The sequence below is a fragment of the Solanum pennellii genome, chromosome 2, assembly GCF_001406875.1.
Source record: "Solanum pennellii chromosome 2, SPENNV200".
In the NCBI taxonomy this organism is placed as follows: domain Eukaryota; kingdom Viridiplantae; phylum Streptophyta; class Magnoliopsida; order Solanales; family Solanaceae; genus Solanum; species Solanum pennellii.
Window position 1 is genome coordinate 59,484,260 of NC_028638.1, and position 14,644 is coordinate 59,498,903.

At 38.2% G+C, this 14,644-nt stretch overlaps 1 protein-coding gene and 1 long non-coding RNA gene across 3 annotated transcripts; both read right to left on the minus strand.

Moving 5' to 3' along the window:
* Window positions 1–210: 210 nt before the first annotated feature.
* LOC107010829 (RING finger protein 10) lies at window positions 211–14,209 on the minus strand. 2 transcript variants are annotated; one of them, XM_015210099.2, is made up of 10 exons: window positions 14,000–14,209; window positions 13,856–13,902; window positions 12,778–13,776; window positions 12,529–12,708; window positions 8,220–8,308; window positions 6,140–6,242; window positions 5,944–6,048; window positions 4,361–4,478; window positions 658–816; window positions 211–509 (listed from the first exon to the last, which is right to left on the minus strand). In XM_015210099.2, the coding sequence occupies exons 1-10, from the start codon at window positions 14,127–14,129 to the stop codon at window positions 355–357; spliced, it is 2,085 nt and encodes a 694-aa protein (XP_015065585.1). In that variant the 5' UTR covers window positions 14,130–14,209; the 3' UTR covers window positions 211–354. The 2 variants fall into 2 exon arrangements, with proteins under 2 accessions (XP_015065585.1, XP_015065584.1); XM_015210098.2 differs by having other exon boundaries at window positions 12,529–13,776; window positions 14,000–14,208.
* Window positions 8,309–12,518, minus strand: LOC107010832. The gene is made up of 2 exons (XR_001455754.2): window positions 8,743–12,518; window positions 8,309–8,580 (listed from the first exon to the last, which is right to left on the minus strand). It is a non-coding gene; the product is annotated as an uncharacterized LOC107010832 (long non-coding RNA).
* Window positions 14,210–14,644: the final 435 nt, after the last annotated feature.

Here is a 14,644-nt window from a genome sequence, read left to right on the forward strand (position 1 = left end):
TAAAATTTGTCACCATAAACCACAGCTCTAAAATTATACCTTGTTTTTATGTTAAATCTTTTTCCATTTTTTGTATTTGGTTGAAACCGGAGAAAGGGAATATTTGAAGTTGAAATTTTTTTTTTTAAAAAAAAAAGTGTATTTGGACGTCGTTTTGGTTTATACCATATATGCACGAAAGAGAGTAAAAACTAAAAAAGGAAGATGATGTAGGACACGAAAACAGTTTTTCCCAAAACAATTTCACAAAAATAACCAATGCTCAAACCTACTAACAAATCTCAGTTGCTAATAAAAGGCAAAACATCTCTTAAATATACAGACAGATTATTCCTTATCACGTCCCTTCAAAATTCAGTAACGTCTACCACCAGAAGTTGACATTAGGATCCGATTTGGCTTCTTTCCCCTCTTCCCTGCATCATTTGACTTAGAAGCATTGGGACCTTCAACAGCTTTTGCTTTGGAGGTTACATTTGCAAAGGACAGGATTCCAGGACTCCTCGTTCCTGAAAGAAATAAAGTCCACTGGTTATGATAAAGCAAAACGAAACAATAACACATTCCAGGAAAACTGTGATGAAAACATGACAAACAATTATTCGGATCATAGCAGGTACTCAATGTCAATAGCCAAGTGGAGATTTAAAAAGATACCAGCTGCAACAGAAGAACCACGTGCACACTCATCCATTTTCAGCGCTGGAGGATCACATCCAGCAGCAAAACCAAGCCTTGCAACATTGGAGAACAGTTGCCTGCCTCCAGGCACAGGGGAGCTTGATGATGTTACAGTAACACTCGTACTTCCCAAAGCTTATCACAAATACAAACACAACAACAATCATTTCAACTAATGGGAAGATGGTTAGTACCTACGTAATATCGTAAAAACTTCAAAAATAAAGATCAAATTGCAAGGCTTTTGCATTCATGAAGAAGTACTAATAGTAAAAGTCAAACTTCTGAAAGATCACCACTATCAAGCTTCAATTAAGCTTACTAAAGTAACCATTTTCTACAACAGTTTTGAGTCACAGGATTGTACCATGAAATGTGATTGTATATGTTGAAACATAATTAAGCAAATAACAATGTGCTCCCTCAAACCGCTTAAACTTTTAAATGTGATGGTCATAGACTTAACTTAACATGGTACCAAACTAAGCTGCTCGGCAGTGGCGGAGCCAGGAACTTCACAAAGGGTGTCCAGAAATAGCACAACAAAAGCTCTTTTCAAAAAATAGAACTAGAGAGATTTGAACACACGAGCACGTCCTCATTCCAAGAGGGCGAAACCACTGGGCTACAACAACTTGTTATGTTAAGGGTGTCCAAGATATGTTATTCAATCATTTCGTATATCATTTTACTTGTATATACAATATTTTTTTCTTGGACACCCTGACCACCATGTGGCTACGCCACTGTTGCTCGGACTGGGGTGCAGGTGTACGATACGGGGCAGATCTAGAGGTCGGGATCCTTCATATAGATCCAAGTAAGAATATGGGTGCAGAGATTCAACTAAAACTAATTTAAATATCTAAAAGTAGATTTATGAAAATCTGCCTAAATTATGGACAAGTCGGAATGAAGGAATGCACAATTTCTTTAGAGCAAACTTTGTTCTTTAATTATTATTAAGTACAAATGCATCTTCTTACAGTTTTATTGGTGTAACATGGCTATTGCAAATGATACAACAGGTCGTGCTAAACTTCTTGAGTACATTGCACATACTAGTGTTTGACCTGTAGACATCTTTAAAGCACATTCTGATTGCTGACTTTTTCATACAAATACCTTCCAATGACAAAAGAAACATCTGCCTAAATTATGATTTCACCCTACCTTTTGTTTTGATTTCAGCATCATTATATCTGTCTCAAATTTCTATATCGGTTTCGGTCAAAGTACTCATAACTGATAGACCATATCCGGTATGGATCCCACACCCACGTCGTGTCGACAAGAGTGCAGCACCAAAAGTGAAGAGTTCGCACACTCAGATATCAGTGCATGACAATGGTAGCAGAACAGGCAGAGATCCTGATTCCAAATCTCATTGCAACCCATTTATCAAAAGTGAATTCCACATGATTGCCATGAATTGAATCAGGCTCACACATGAGGGGACGTATTGAAGAGACAATATATATATATATATATATATTATGACAAAGGTAGGCAAAAGAAGAGTGATGCGGAACCCCTCTTTGGCCAAGAAATACAGTTATCTTTTTTGGCCTTTTTCCTATTTTTCCATTTCTGCCCTATATTTTTAAAAAAAGTCTCTAACTCTGAAAAAATTGAATTATCACTACCCAACCTTTCATACTCCATGTTCCTTTTCAGTCAACTCACATTATCTTAGAGGCCACAAATTTTTTTATCAAAGAAACATTAATGCAGCCCTTTCGCTTCCCTAAAGAAGCCTAACTTAGCATATTTTGACAATTATAGTATGTTGGGCATAAATAAAAATTGATTCTCTTAATGCTCTGTTAATGTAATTACTACGCAATTAAGCTTTAGAAATGAATAGTCAATGAGTAACTAGAAGACATGATCCAGCCTTTGGAGCAATGATTGGACTTGAAATAGTGATGCTTACATATAAGAGGCGGAGGAATGGGAGAAGGAAGCAACAAATGAGAAGTTGAAAAAAGATGTAACAATAGTAAATTTCAAGCAGCAAAAATGAAGAAAAGAGTCCAGGCCAGGTTTGTGATTATTTTTCAATTTTAAAATACTTTTTTTTTTATTTCAGAATTCTTCAAAGAGGATTTTAAGACCATAACTGACATGGAAGAAAACTTTAACCGAGGAGATAGAGACTCTAAGAATTAAGGATTGAAATTATCAAGGTGAGATTATAGCTTCGGTTCTCTGTGTATATGTCGGGTGTTTAAGGTTTATATGACGATATTGATATTTAGTTAATTAACTTTTTCAATATGATGATTTAAAGATGTTCAGATTTATTTGCTTAGCAAGTATTTTCTGTTCTTAGTATTTGATATTTTTCACTCTTGTTCTTTTTTTAGTAGGCATATTGACATTGCTTAGTAATTTGATATCGTTTAATGTTTGTAATGTGATAACTTAGAAAATGATTTGCTTTACACCCATGAAACACAATAATAGTTAATTAGCGCAATACCAATGACTATCAACATAATAGTAGTTTCTTTCATAACTGATCAAGTTCACGTCTCTTAGTGATGTCTTATCCTTATTCAGAGGCCGTCAAAATATAAATAGAGATAATGAACAATAAAAAGCTTTTTGATGGGAGAGAAGAGTTGAAGGGAAGTAAATGGAAGAATGACTGATGTCGATCTAAAAAGGTAAAGGCAGGAGAGACTTAGAAGGACTTCATTCCCTATTTAATGAAGCTTTTGATATGAGGATCTCTTCAAAAATATTTGTGATATAAGCAGAGTAAAGAAATATACTAGAACAGATGTTCATTCCGTTTTCATATTGAAAAAGTAATAAGAATGAGAGGTGTTAAGCTTTTTATCATCCTGGCGTCGAGCTATTTTTCCGCAGGACCGAAAATATTTCAATATATTCATTCCAGAAGAGAGAGATTATATGATAATTCTAATCCGTGTGACGTGAGAAAAAAATTCACCAGTTAAATGAATAGAAATGTTTCCTCTCTCTAACAGTTTATGCTTTTAGATGAGATAATCACACAAATCAATAGTATACACAAGATAAGCACTTTAAACTCTCTTAATGAAAGTAATGTACTTAAAGGAATACAGTTGTCTTATAACAATCCAAGAAATGACGGAAGCATGAAGGAAGCAGAAACACACAATGACCTATTTCTACAATGCCAAATAGCAGCTGACTTATGGAGTATGTTTTAAGCTCTTTTTGGCCTCAAATGGGTCAAGCCTCAGAATATCAGAGATGTTTTGATAAGCTGGAGTTGCAGGAAAGTTGATAGCACCATCAAGATGCTTTGATGGAATATCAACTACCTACCAATCTTTAAAAGTTAATTGCCTCATGTTTTTGTATAGTTGGGTTTATTTATCCCCTCTAGATTCCACTGATTCATTTCTGAACTTTGCCAGCTCCCTGACTCTTAACTAACAATGTAAAGGAGAGCTGACCTTTTGCAATATTTCTTTTGTAACTATTATGCATCTACTTGATGCTTGCAATAGAACTAATTACTTCATATTAAAAAAGTAATGGCATGACTCATCTTCCACTTATAAAAGATGGGGGTTGGTGGGGGTGGGGGTGGGAATTATATTCCAGGATGGTTAAAATGCCAAAGCACATAAGATGAGAGCATAAAATTTGTTATATAAAATAGCAATATTTTACGTACCTTCGAAATCATTGCTAGTGAAAGTAGGTTGTTCTGTGAAAGAAGGTTCTGAAAAGCTAAAAGGCAAAGGCTCTAAGTACATGCCAATGGCTTCAGCTTTAACTTGTTCACGCCGTTCCTGAAAAAGAAAAATATCAACTTTGAGAATCTCCTCAATAAAAGGAATCATCCGAACCAAGTTCCTTTTTCAATTGTGCGCACTGTCAACTTCGTATATCATGAGAATGAGAGGCTAAAGTGCACCAGAAGGACCAAGCTATGAGGAGCTTCTCAGAAACGCTTTTGGACCTTCAGCGAATGGATTTGCCTTGCGAGGGGCACAATACACTTTGTCAAGAGGGGATGACACTCTACAAGCCTCAAGAATTGATAGGTTTCTTAACTTTCATACTGGAATGAAAGCTTCAAAGCTATCAAGCAGTTGACACTGCCAGGCGTCATTTCAATTTTCAGACCACAAAATTCTTCTGCTACAAGGTGAAGACTGGTACTCAACACCATCTTACATCAAGTTTGAAAATATAAGGCTTCAACAAATGGGGTTCACTGATATGGTGAAGAGGTGGTGGCAGAATTACACAACAGGTGGCAGTCCAGACTTTGTACTTAGAACATAGAAGTTAAGGAACTTGAAAAAAGGACTACAACTGGAACAGGGAAGTATATGGCAAGCTAGAAACAAGTAGAAGCGGGGCTCTAGATGAACTTTCAGCTTTAGAACAGGCAAGAGAAAACAGAATTCCAACTAACTCAGCGGAAACAAAAAGCACTAGGTGATTCTTCCCATCCCTAGCCTTGGTGGACAGAGTTACCTAGTACTTGTTGCTGGTGGAAGGTGGCAGGTATCCTATGGAATTAGTCGAGGTGCGCGGAAGCTGGCCCGGACACCACAGTCATCCAAAAAAAAAAAACAGAATTCCAACTCAAGGTTCTTGAACCTGAAAATAGAGTTGGAGAGATTGCTAAAGCTGAAGAAACCTCATGGTGACAAAATCAAGATGTTTATGGTTAAGAGGAGAGGACATGAATACTAGCCCACTCACATAGGACATTCTATTCAAATGACGAGCTCAAAAGAAAGTGGAACTTTTACATATATTCTCAAACATCTATTAGGTAATTAAGTTAACCACAGTAAATATGTATCGATGTTAATAATACACATCAACCAAAATTAGAACAAGCCTGAGATTTTAAAGCTTACTAAGGCTAATGCGTATAATTAAAGAATGTGACATAAGTGCTTAACTTATTTATGTACATTTGAGAGCACGCGAAAAAAGAAATCAAAGATTTGAACTTACTTGTTTAGGTGATTAATTGGAAACATGCCGTAGTTCGAGTGTCTAAGTGAAATTTAGTGGTAAGTTCAAGGAATTGTTTGTGTATTAAGCCAAAAATGTAAGTAGAGTCCTACACATTTTCTCTCTAGAAAGTTCCTTCATCCTGCACTTGAATCTTTAAGCAACTTCTGCTGTTCACACTGGGGGCTTTTCTAAACATCATAAACCCATGATGCTAAACCATTTTGCACAAGAAAAGAAAAAACAGCTGTAATTCTGATGAAAGTGTGGGTTACAAACCTTCCTAGCTAGCCACGTCCTTTGTTTTTCCCTACTTCTGATTTCCTCCATAAACGGAGAAAGTGCATCCATGGGCATTATCTTGCTGAGATCAATTTCACAAAGCTGGAAATTACAAGTGAAAATAATTAGAGTGATCAAACCATTAATGAAGTGAAGTCAGCACACTTCCAGAAATAAGCATCATAACAAGTACCTGAAATGTTGTTGTCAAAGAAAAATGACTTAGGAAGCGGTAACGCCTTCTCATGGCCTCCGATTGCGTCATGGACTCCATTTGTAAAATCTTTCCACTGATTCTGTAGCCAAGATTTTCTCTAATAAGTTGTTGTGGAATAACAAAAGGCATATGGTCAAAACACACTCACATCGGCAGGTATAATGTTATCTTTTGCAATCAGTTTCGCTACAGCATTCGCAGCTCTAGATAACTGTCCACTTTCAGGTAAGCATGGTATTTACCACCATTTAGCCTCTGTTCTCCCCACATAGACCAATACCCTCTCTCAGCACATGGCACAGTTCACCCCCCCCCCCCAAAGAAAAAAAAAACAAATAGAACACTGTCACAGCAAGCGGTAACTTTGTGCCTTTTCTAAACACCCATCTATCCAACCTTGCCCTTTATGTCCTTTTTTTTTTAAATGAAGTATATCATTAATAGCATTAACTGGATGCAAGTAGTAAAAGTAATGTTAGCTTCAATACAACATATTGACTAAGCTAGGGAAAGGGAGCTAACAAAATCCAAAAGGTTAACTGGACTCCATCCTTCCCCTTTGTCATAGCAAACCAACCCCTCCCTATGGCCTTTGCAAGCCAAAGGAAATCACCATCACCAACCCCTTCTGGTCTATTTACCAATACAGGTCCTCTAGAATATGTCCGAATCATATGCTCTCCCCTACCCAAATACAGTTTGAATCCCACCCAATTCAAGAACCAAAAATGAAGCTCGCTGACCTCCTGTTGAGTGGGCCAGAGAAGGTAAAGGGGGTTGAAATGAGATTCAATCTGGAAATCTAACGGGTGAGGAACTCTACCCTTTCATGTCATGTGTAAGCCCTTTTTTTCCTTTTAATGTACCTTATATAAGGTTTACTAATACACACCACTTCGTATTTTGGAAAAAAAGGGGCCTCTAGAAAACGCATATATATAACAAGGAAACCCTTTTAAAGGACTGGAGGAACATTAACATAGACCTCAGTGTTCTTACCTCCAAAAAGCACATATGGTAACATTCATCTTACCCAAAATGTTTGACCTAACTTGCACTGGCTTCACCAGTTAATGATTTGGTCTTTAGATGAACCTAAAAATTTGACTGAAGGGTGAAATTGGACAAGCCAAGATATGGTGAAAATTATGGATGAAGTTGGAGCAAAATAATTAACCAGTAAGAGAAAGGATAACCGAGCCAAGAAAGAATGTAAAGAAAAGGTAAGACCCCATTCAACAGACTGTTGACACTGCCAGGACGGCCACTCTGTTTACACATGCTTTTTGAAATGATTTTTTCAAAAAAAAATTATATATTTTTATCTCAAAAAAGAACATTCCTCCATTGCTGCAGAAGTTCTCCTCTCAGTGCCCCTTATAGTTCATACTCTAGCACCCTCTGAGGCCCCCTGCCCACCCTAGCCCTGTATAAACTCCTCTACACACTAAGCCTAGCATATATCCTACTCCTTTCCCAGTCACTATTTCAGATACATCATCCTGCCCTTTCTTTGCTCACCGAAATCATCAAAATTCCCCCTTCACACAGCAACTCATTCAGAATCCCTTTCTGACTAGCTTATTTCTGATGAAAAGTGAGAGTCGAACTGGGATTTGATCTGTTTGTTGGTTTGCCAGCTATCTATCAAAAGAAGTTTTTTTTTCAAATTATACCTCCAAACTTTGTCCAGTGAGGTCACATATGCTCAAAATAAAGCTATATTTTTGTAGCTAATATCACCAAGGACCATCTGAAACAGAAAAGTCTATCAAGGACAAATAGAACCACAGAAGAATAGGGGCCGAATTGCAACTTCTATCAAACAACTGGGAGCAAAAGGAATAACTTAATCCACACACAGTACATTTTTTCAATCTAATAGTTGTCGCCTTAAAATGCAGGTAAGTTTAGAACAAGCTACATGTATCAAAATTGAGTTCAATGGGTCATCAGCTTTGCAGTTTCTCTGAAAACAACAAACAGAGACCCCTTTGCCATCTTTCACTGGAAAAATATAGCATAACTTACTGTAAGAATGTAATTATCTTCAAACCTGTTAGGAAGACCACCGTAGCCACCGTAGTAATGCAGAAGGCACTTCATGTTCAGTGGATGGAGGATAAGGTGCTGACCATCAACTGCCTGAAAAAAACAGGCACTATAAAACATGTATAAAGCTGTGCATTACATATCACTCAGCATAAAGTGAAGGATAATAACTAAACGCGCAGAGAGGCAACACGATAAACAGTTGTAGGACAGTTCCCAACATGTGATATTGTTGACGAGAGATTGTGGCGTTAAAGCTTAGTTCGACTTGACAAAGGAAATTGAGGCTGCAAAGCTGTCAAATGTTATGCTTAGTTTGACATGAACTCTGTTATGCTAGGACGCATTAAGTAGTTGTCACCGAGCTGAAGGGAAGAAGTAAGCAAAATCAGAAGAAAGCATAAAAAATGACCCCCACGCAATCAAGTGGATCATTAAATGAATGCCCTCCTAAGAAAATGCTTAGTGGCAGTTTCCCCAAGTGCGACGATATTCCCTCAAGAAACGATGTACGGAAATGGGCTCACCAGTCTTGGGTCAGAATCCATAACATCCAAGTTTTTGACATGAACGGGATTCAATTCCTGTTTGAGTTCCAAAGTGTGAAGGGTGTGGAGCATGTTATGGAAGGTTCTTGGAGAAAGCAGGGAAGCAAACTCAAGCTTGATTGGTGGACACCTGTAGCTGGGGTGCGCCCTACCAATACCAGTTTTAACTGCTATTGGATAAGGGTTTTAGGTCCGCCACTCCAACTTTGGTCAGCAGGGGTTATGAAGGAAATTGGGAAGAAGTGTAGGGGATGGTTGAAGACGGAAGAGGAGATAGAGCTCAAAAATCATTTGAGATGGGCTTGAATTAAAGTAAAAGGACCGCGGAAAATATTCTGACTTCAGTTGTAGTCGAGGATGGGGAATGGAGGTTCACTTTACTGATATGGGTAGAGGCACCAGCAAGATTTGAAAAGTTGAAAAAAGGTAGGGTTTTTGAACAACCAAGAGGGGACAAAAGTTCTCATAAAAATGGGATGACAGCTTGTGTCAGATGTCTGTGGAGAAAGGAATTGCAGATGAAGGGGAAAGAGATAGCAATGCAAGATCTGTTGGGTAATGGAGAAGACTGGGGGCTTTACACAGAGAATAAAAACAATGGACAAGTGGTTGGCTGCAGTAAAAGAGCAGGGCCACTGGACCACTTCTATTCCAGACCATCTGTTGGGCCATCTCTTATTTTAAATGAAAATGGGCCTCCTTTATCGAATGAAAGTGGCCCTTCTTTTCTTTCAATGAGAAAGGGCAGAACAATTTAAAGACAAACAACTCATATAAGGAAAAGATTCCAGCTGAGCCTTTTCATGGAAAACATAAACACCCTTATGGGCTTTGTGGAGGAGTTTAGAACTGTGACAAGTTTCGACTATAAGATGAAGCAAGGGAGACAACTGCAAGAGAGGGGGTCGAGGACCACATACAGAGGGTCAACTCAAACCACGAAACAGATGCGAGCACAACTCCGATTATGGTGAGATCAGAAACTGAACTGATTGTTGAAAGTGGTAGAATGAAAAAAACAGGGGAAGGTACACAAAATCAGCTGATTCAAGTGAGTGCATTAACAGGTTGAAGTCTGATGCAAGATCTTGGGTGAACATAATTAAACTGAACAAGGAATTTGGAGCCATTTTTATGGTTTTAAAAAGGAAGCCGAGGCCCTCTTTGAAAAACTAGACCAAAGAAGAGAAGTGCCAAAGTCAACAACCAATTGATTTCAAAAGAGTTCAGGAATTTAATTTTTGAGGTAAATTATAAGGATGGTGAATCCAGGAGTGAACTAAGGAGGGGAGAAGACCATCACCAATGAAGATTAAATTATATCATGGAATGTAAGGGGTTTAAATGGGACAGAAAAGAGGAGATTGGTAAAACAATTAATTCACCAGCGGGGGGCAAACATCTATGTTCTTTTAGAAACAAAGATAAAAGGAGAGGTGCAATATTTTGAGGGAGTTGTGGGCTGATAGATGGGTGGGAGAAGTTCAGTTGGAGGCCAGGGGTAGCAGAGGAGGGATTATGATAATGTGGGATAAAAGGGAATGGGTGGGGGAGATGGTAGACTCTACTGGACAAATGATATCATGTACGTTCACAGGTGTTTGTCAGGATATTACATGACTTCTGAGTGCTGTATATGCAAGTTGTAATAGGGTGACCAGAAGAGAGTTCTGGAGTGAACTGGAGGCTAGCAGAAACAATTGGGAGGGCCCTTGGGGAGTGTGTGGTGACTTCAATATCACTAGGTTTGTGGGAGAGAAGGTAAACTGACATAGGCTATTTATGACCTGGAACTAGTTGATCCTCCTTTTCTTGGAGGATCAAAAACATGGACGAGGGGAAGAATCACAACAGTGCCTCCAAGATTGACAGATTCCTATACTCAGTTGACTGGGAGGACTCTCTCCTACTGGTCAAGCAGTCTTTGCTACCTAGAATAGGATCAGATCATAATCCTATTCTTCTAACATATGGAGATTTGGAATTACAAGAAGACCTACTTCAAATTTGAAAATTGGTGGCTAGAGGTAGAAGGATTCAAACAGAAGGTCTTGCTGGTTGTCCTTCCCTAACACGGGCAAACCAGCCTTCACTCTGGCTAACAAATTAAAACTCCTTAAGAAGGAACTAGTGCGGTGGAGTAGAAGTAACGAGGGAGACTGGAAACATAGAAAAGAAATTTCTTAGGTGCTCAATAAAACTTAAAAGTTTAACCTTACTACCTTGTAACTTTTTGGAGGTGGCCAACATTCCTTAAGGCTGAAGAACACAACAGTACTAATTCTTAAAAAATAAGAGGAGAGGCGCAAGAGAGCACTTGAACGTGTCAATGATACACATTCACAAATGAAAAAGATTGTCGCTCTTTTCAGCCTCTTTTTGAAGAGGTCAAAACATAAAGTTTCTAGGATAGATCAGATGACCTTCATGGAAAATAATACTCCCTCAGTCCGTCCCATTTGATGTGAGGTAGTTTCACTCGGCACGGAGTTTCAGAAATAAAGGAAGACTTTTAAAACTTGTGGTCCAAAATGAATGATAGAAATTTGTGTGGTTGTATATCATTTCAGTAAGGGCAAAATAGACAGTTTATAGTTAAATTGTTGGTACTGACTAAAAAGGAAAGTAAGCCACATAAATTGGAATAGAGGGAGTATCTTTATATGGTACATCTTGCGTACATGGGCTTCCCCTTACTCTGAATGAAATCCCATCACTAGGTGCTATAATGTACAATTCTATCAGCTACTTGTGTTGATATATCAAATAATCTAATGGCACATAAAATTAAGAATGGAACTTCCTTTGTGGAAAATGGTTTTACCCCACTTTGTCTGATTAATTTAAGTAGGGGAAATAATCTATATCCATCAATAGTTTTTGCTCAGCAGCATAAAACCCACTATAGAACATGTTCATGAGAGCCGAGAAGGTGGATTCAACAAAATAAAACAATCACATTGAAAGTACAATAAAGCCTGAAACTTGCTCAGTCATCCCACCCACCAGCAACCAGTTGAATGCTTGAATCCACTGGGCATAGCTACCTAGTACTTCGATTTGGCAGGTACCTGGTAAAATAGTGCACACCAAGCTGGACATCCTTGGTGGGCTCAGTCACCTATTACATGTGCTTGGCAGAAACCAGGTAAAATAGTGCACATCAAACTGGACATGTCACCATCGTTATAAAAAAAATAGTTATCTTTTGTCCATTATTGTTGGAAAAAAGAGCAAAAGAAATCACTAGCTAATGATGGTGTCCTACCAGCTTGGTGTGTGCACTGCAGCTATTTCTTTGGGTACTTGTCAAGCGCAAGTGATCTTAATACTTTTGTTGTCAAGTATTTCCATATTTGCTGAAGAAATAGGTTATTGTTGTCTTATAAGGTCTAATCACCTCACGAGCTAAGTTCTAGAATGAGTTAACCTTAAGGTCCATTTTCTTGGTGAGGCATCAGAGTTAGACTCATCCCTATTCTTTGGTACTCAATACAGGCTACCATGTTATGTTGTCTACTCTCCGAATGTCTAATCCCTGACATACAGGGGAGGACAGGAGGAGAGGGGAGGATGTTAAGTGCCTCACATTGGTTGAAGAAATGGGTTTGTGGTCTCCTTGTATATCTCTGGGTAATCTCACCACATAAGCTAGCATTTGGAGTGAGTGAGGCCCAATGTCCATTTTCTAAATGGTGCACATGCATCTAAATGTAATACACGGATACTTGGTAGGAAAAAAACAACATCATCATGAGAATTCACCTGGTAGAAACTGTAGGAACTGATCTCTTCTCTGTCAGTAATGCCATTTGTGTCTTTCTGTAGGCTCTTGTCATTGCCATATAAGGACAATGAAGATCCAACACGCTCTTCTATTGATTCAACATCTGCAGCTTGAATAGGATGAGAGTCCCTCACTACCTTATTGAGAGTTGACTTCTCCTGCAATATTGGCTTATCAGTTGGATGACTGTATGGCATTACATGAGTAGATTGTCCAGCAGAATGGACCTGAACACTTTCTAGTCGCTGAGAACTATAAGAGCACTTCTCCAAACGGTTATCTTTGTCAGATTTGCTATTTTGAACAGCAATATGTTGCCTATTCCAGTACGTCTTCCTCTGCTCCAATAGTTCCCTTGCAGCACAGACAAAGGGAAGTTTCTCCAAGTCATCAACTAAGCCTGAATCAGCTCTAGCTAACCAACTATCAAGATCAGACATTGCCTCTCGAACAGAAAGGTCGACATCGGACGTAAATATGAATTTAGAGAATAACTTTTGAACCTCCTCTCCACCAACAATGCCATCATTATTTTTCAAAGATAAAGTAAATGAATCCTTGTGACGGGTTAAGAGTAAAAATTCAATAACATCACTGACACGATATTGTTTAACGTTCTCAATTTGAATGGTGTACAAATCCTGTGAAGATATCATCATAAAACACAAAGGGCATTTCTTCTTGAAATCATCTTTATGGTCATCTTCTTCGGCGATCATAAAATATTGCATAACACAGGGAAAACAGAAAATATGACCACAAGAAGTTATCTGAGGACAAAGAGGATCCTCTAAGCATATGGGGCATTGCACATGAAATGGAGTGGAATATCTCACACAAACAATATCCTCCCACTGTAACATTTTGTCTGGATCCATCGAGTCAGGCGTGTAATTGCCTGAATCCAACAGAACAAACTTGTAATTTGCTTGAAGAAACAAGTCTTTGTTGTAAGGCTTCCTCTTGACGTATCTCCTAGGAGGAGGCAACCTAGATTGTGGACGAGAAATGGGATCATACTGAAAATTGAGCAAGTGGTTTCCACTAACCATCTGGGTTCTTCTTGGAGCTGAGCGGGTAACAACTCCTTGGGGACTGTTAAAGCCAAACTGGTCTCTTCCGCTGGAAGGATCATTGGTCCTAGCTGGTTTTCCTTGTCCGTGCAGTGAGATTATATCACTGTTATGATGTCGTGAACTTTCTCGACTGCTGCCGGAGTTGTTCACCTGCAATATATTGTGAAGAGCAGAGCTGCATTAGTAAATTGGTTTATTACGAGAAGAGAAGTTACAACACAAAATTTACCTTTTTGGAGGATCCACCAGAAGTAGATGCAGCGGTAGCCATGTTTCCTGAGAAAAAAAAAGCATGAGACGGAAAGAAAAGGAACTAAAATGAATAAGGCGAGACAAAATGACATCGTTGAATTAGGGTATAAGGGACGGAAACCTGAGAAGTTGTCGGGTTGCTGCTGCTGCTGTTGTTTGGATTTGGATCCATGATTAGAGTTAGGGTTTGGAGAAGAAGAAGAAGAGGAGGAAGTTGTATGATTGTCGCTATGGGAGGGCAAGATGGACATGAAATTCCTCCTGGGAGATTAGATTAGACAAAGGGGGTTGGTTGGGTTGATCTTTTCGGGTTTTAGCCTCAACTCACCAAAATATATGCCCGGCTTCCTTTATTTAGTACTTCCGATACTTTTCTTTTTTTTACTTTTTTCCAAAAAAATTGACTCATTTCCTTTTTTAGAAAACATTTTAACTTTAAATTTTCACGTGTCATGTTTAAGACCACAAAATTAAAAGATATTTTGATTTATTTGACATAACTTTAATTTAGTATTACGAGATTAAAAAGTTTTCTCTCTTTCTCAAACTTCGTTCCAAGTCAAACTAGGTTATCATTTTTTAAATAGAGAGAGTATAAGGAAAATAGTCAAAAATATCATTAAACTATGTGAAAGAAATAAAAATGTTCTTCGTTTATAATTTGTTTCAAAAATATCCTTATTCTCAATATTTTAGCTGAAAAATGTCTTTATCCTTAATACTTTGACTCAAAATACTCTATATTGTGTCTCTCTGGGATTTCGGG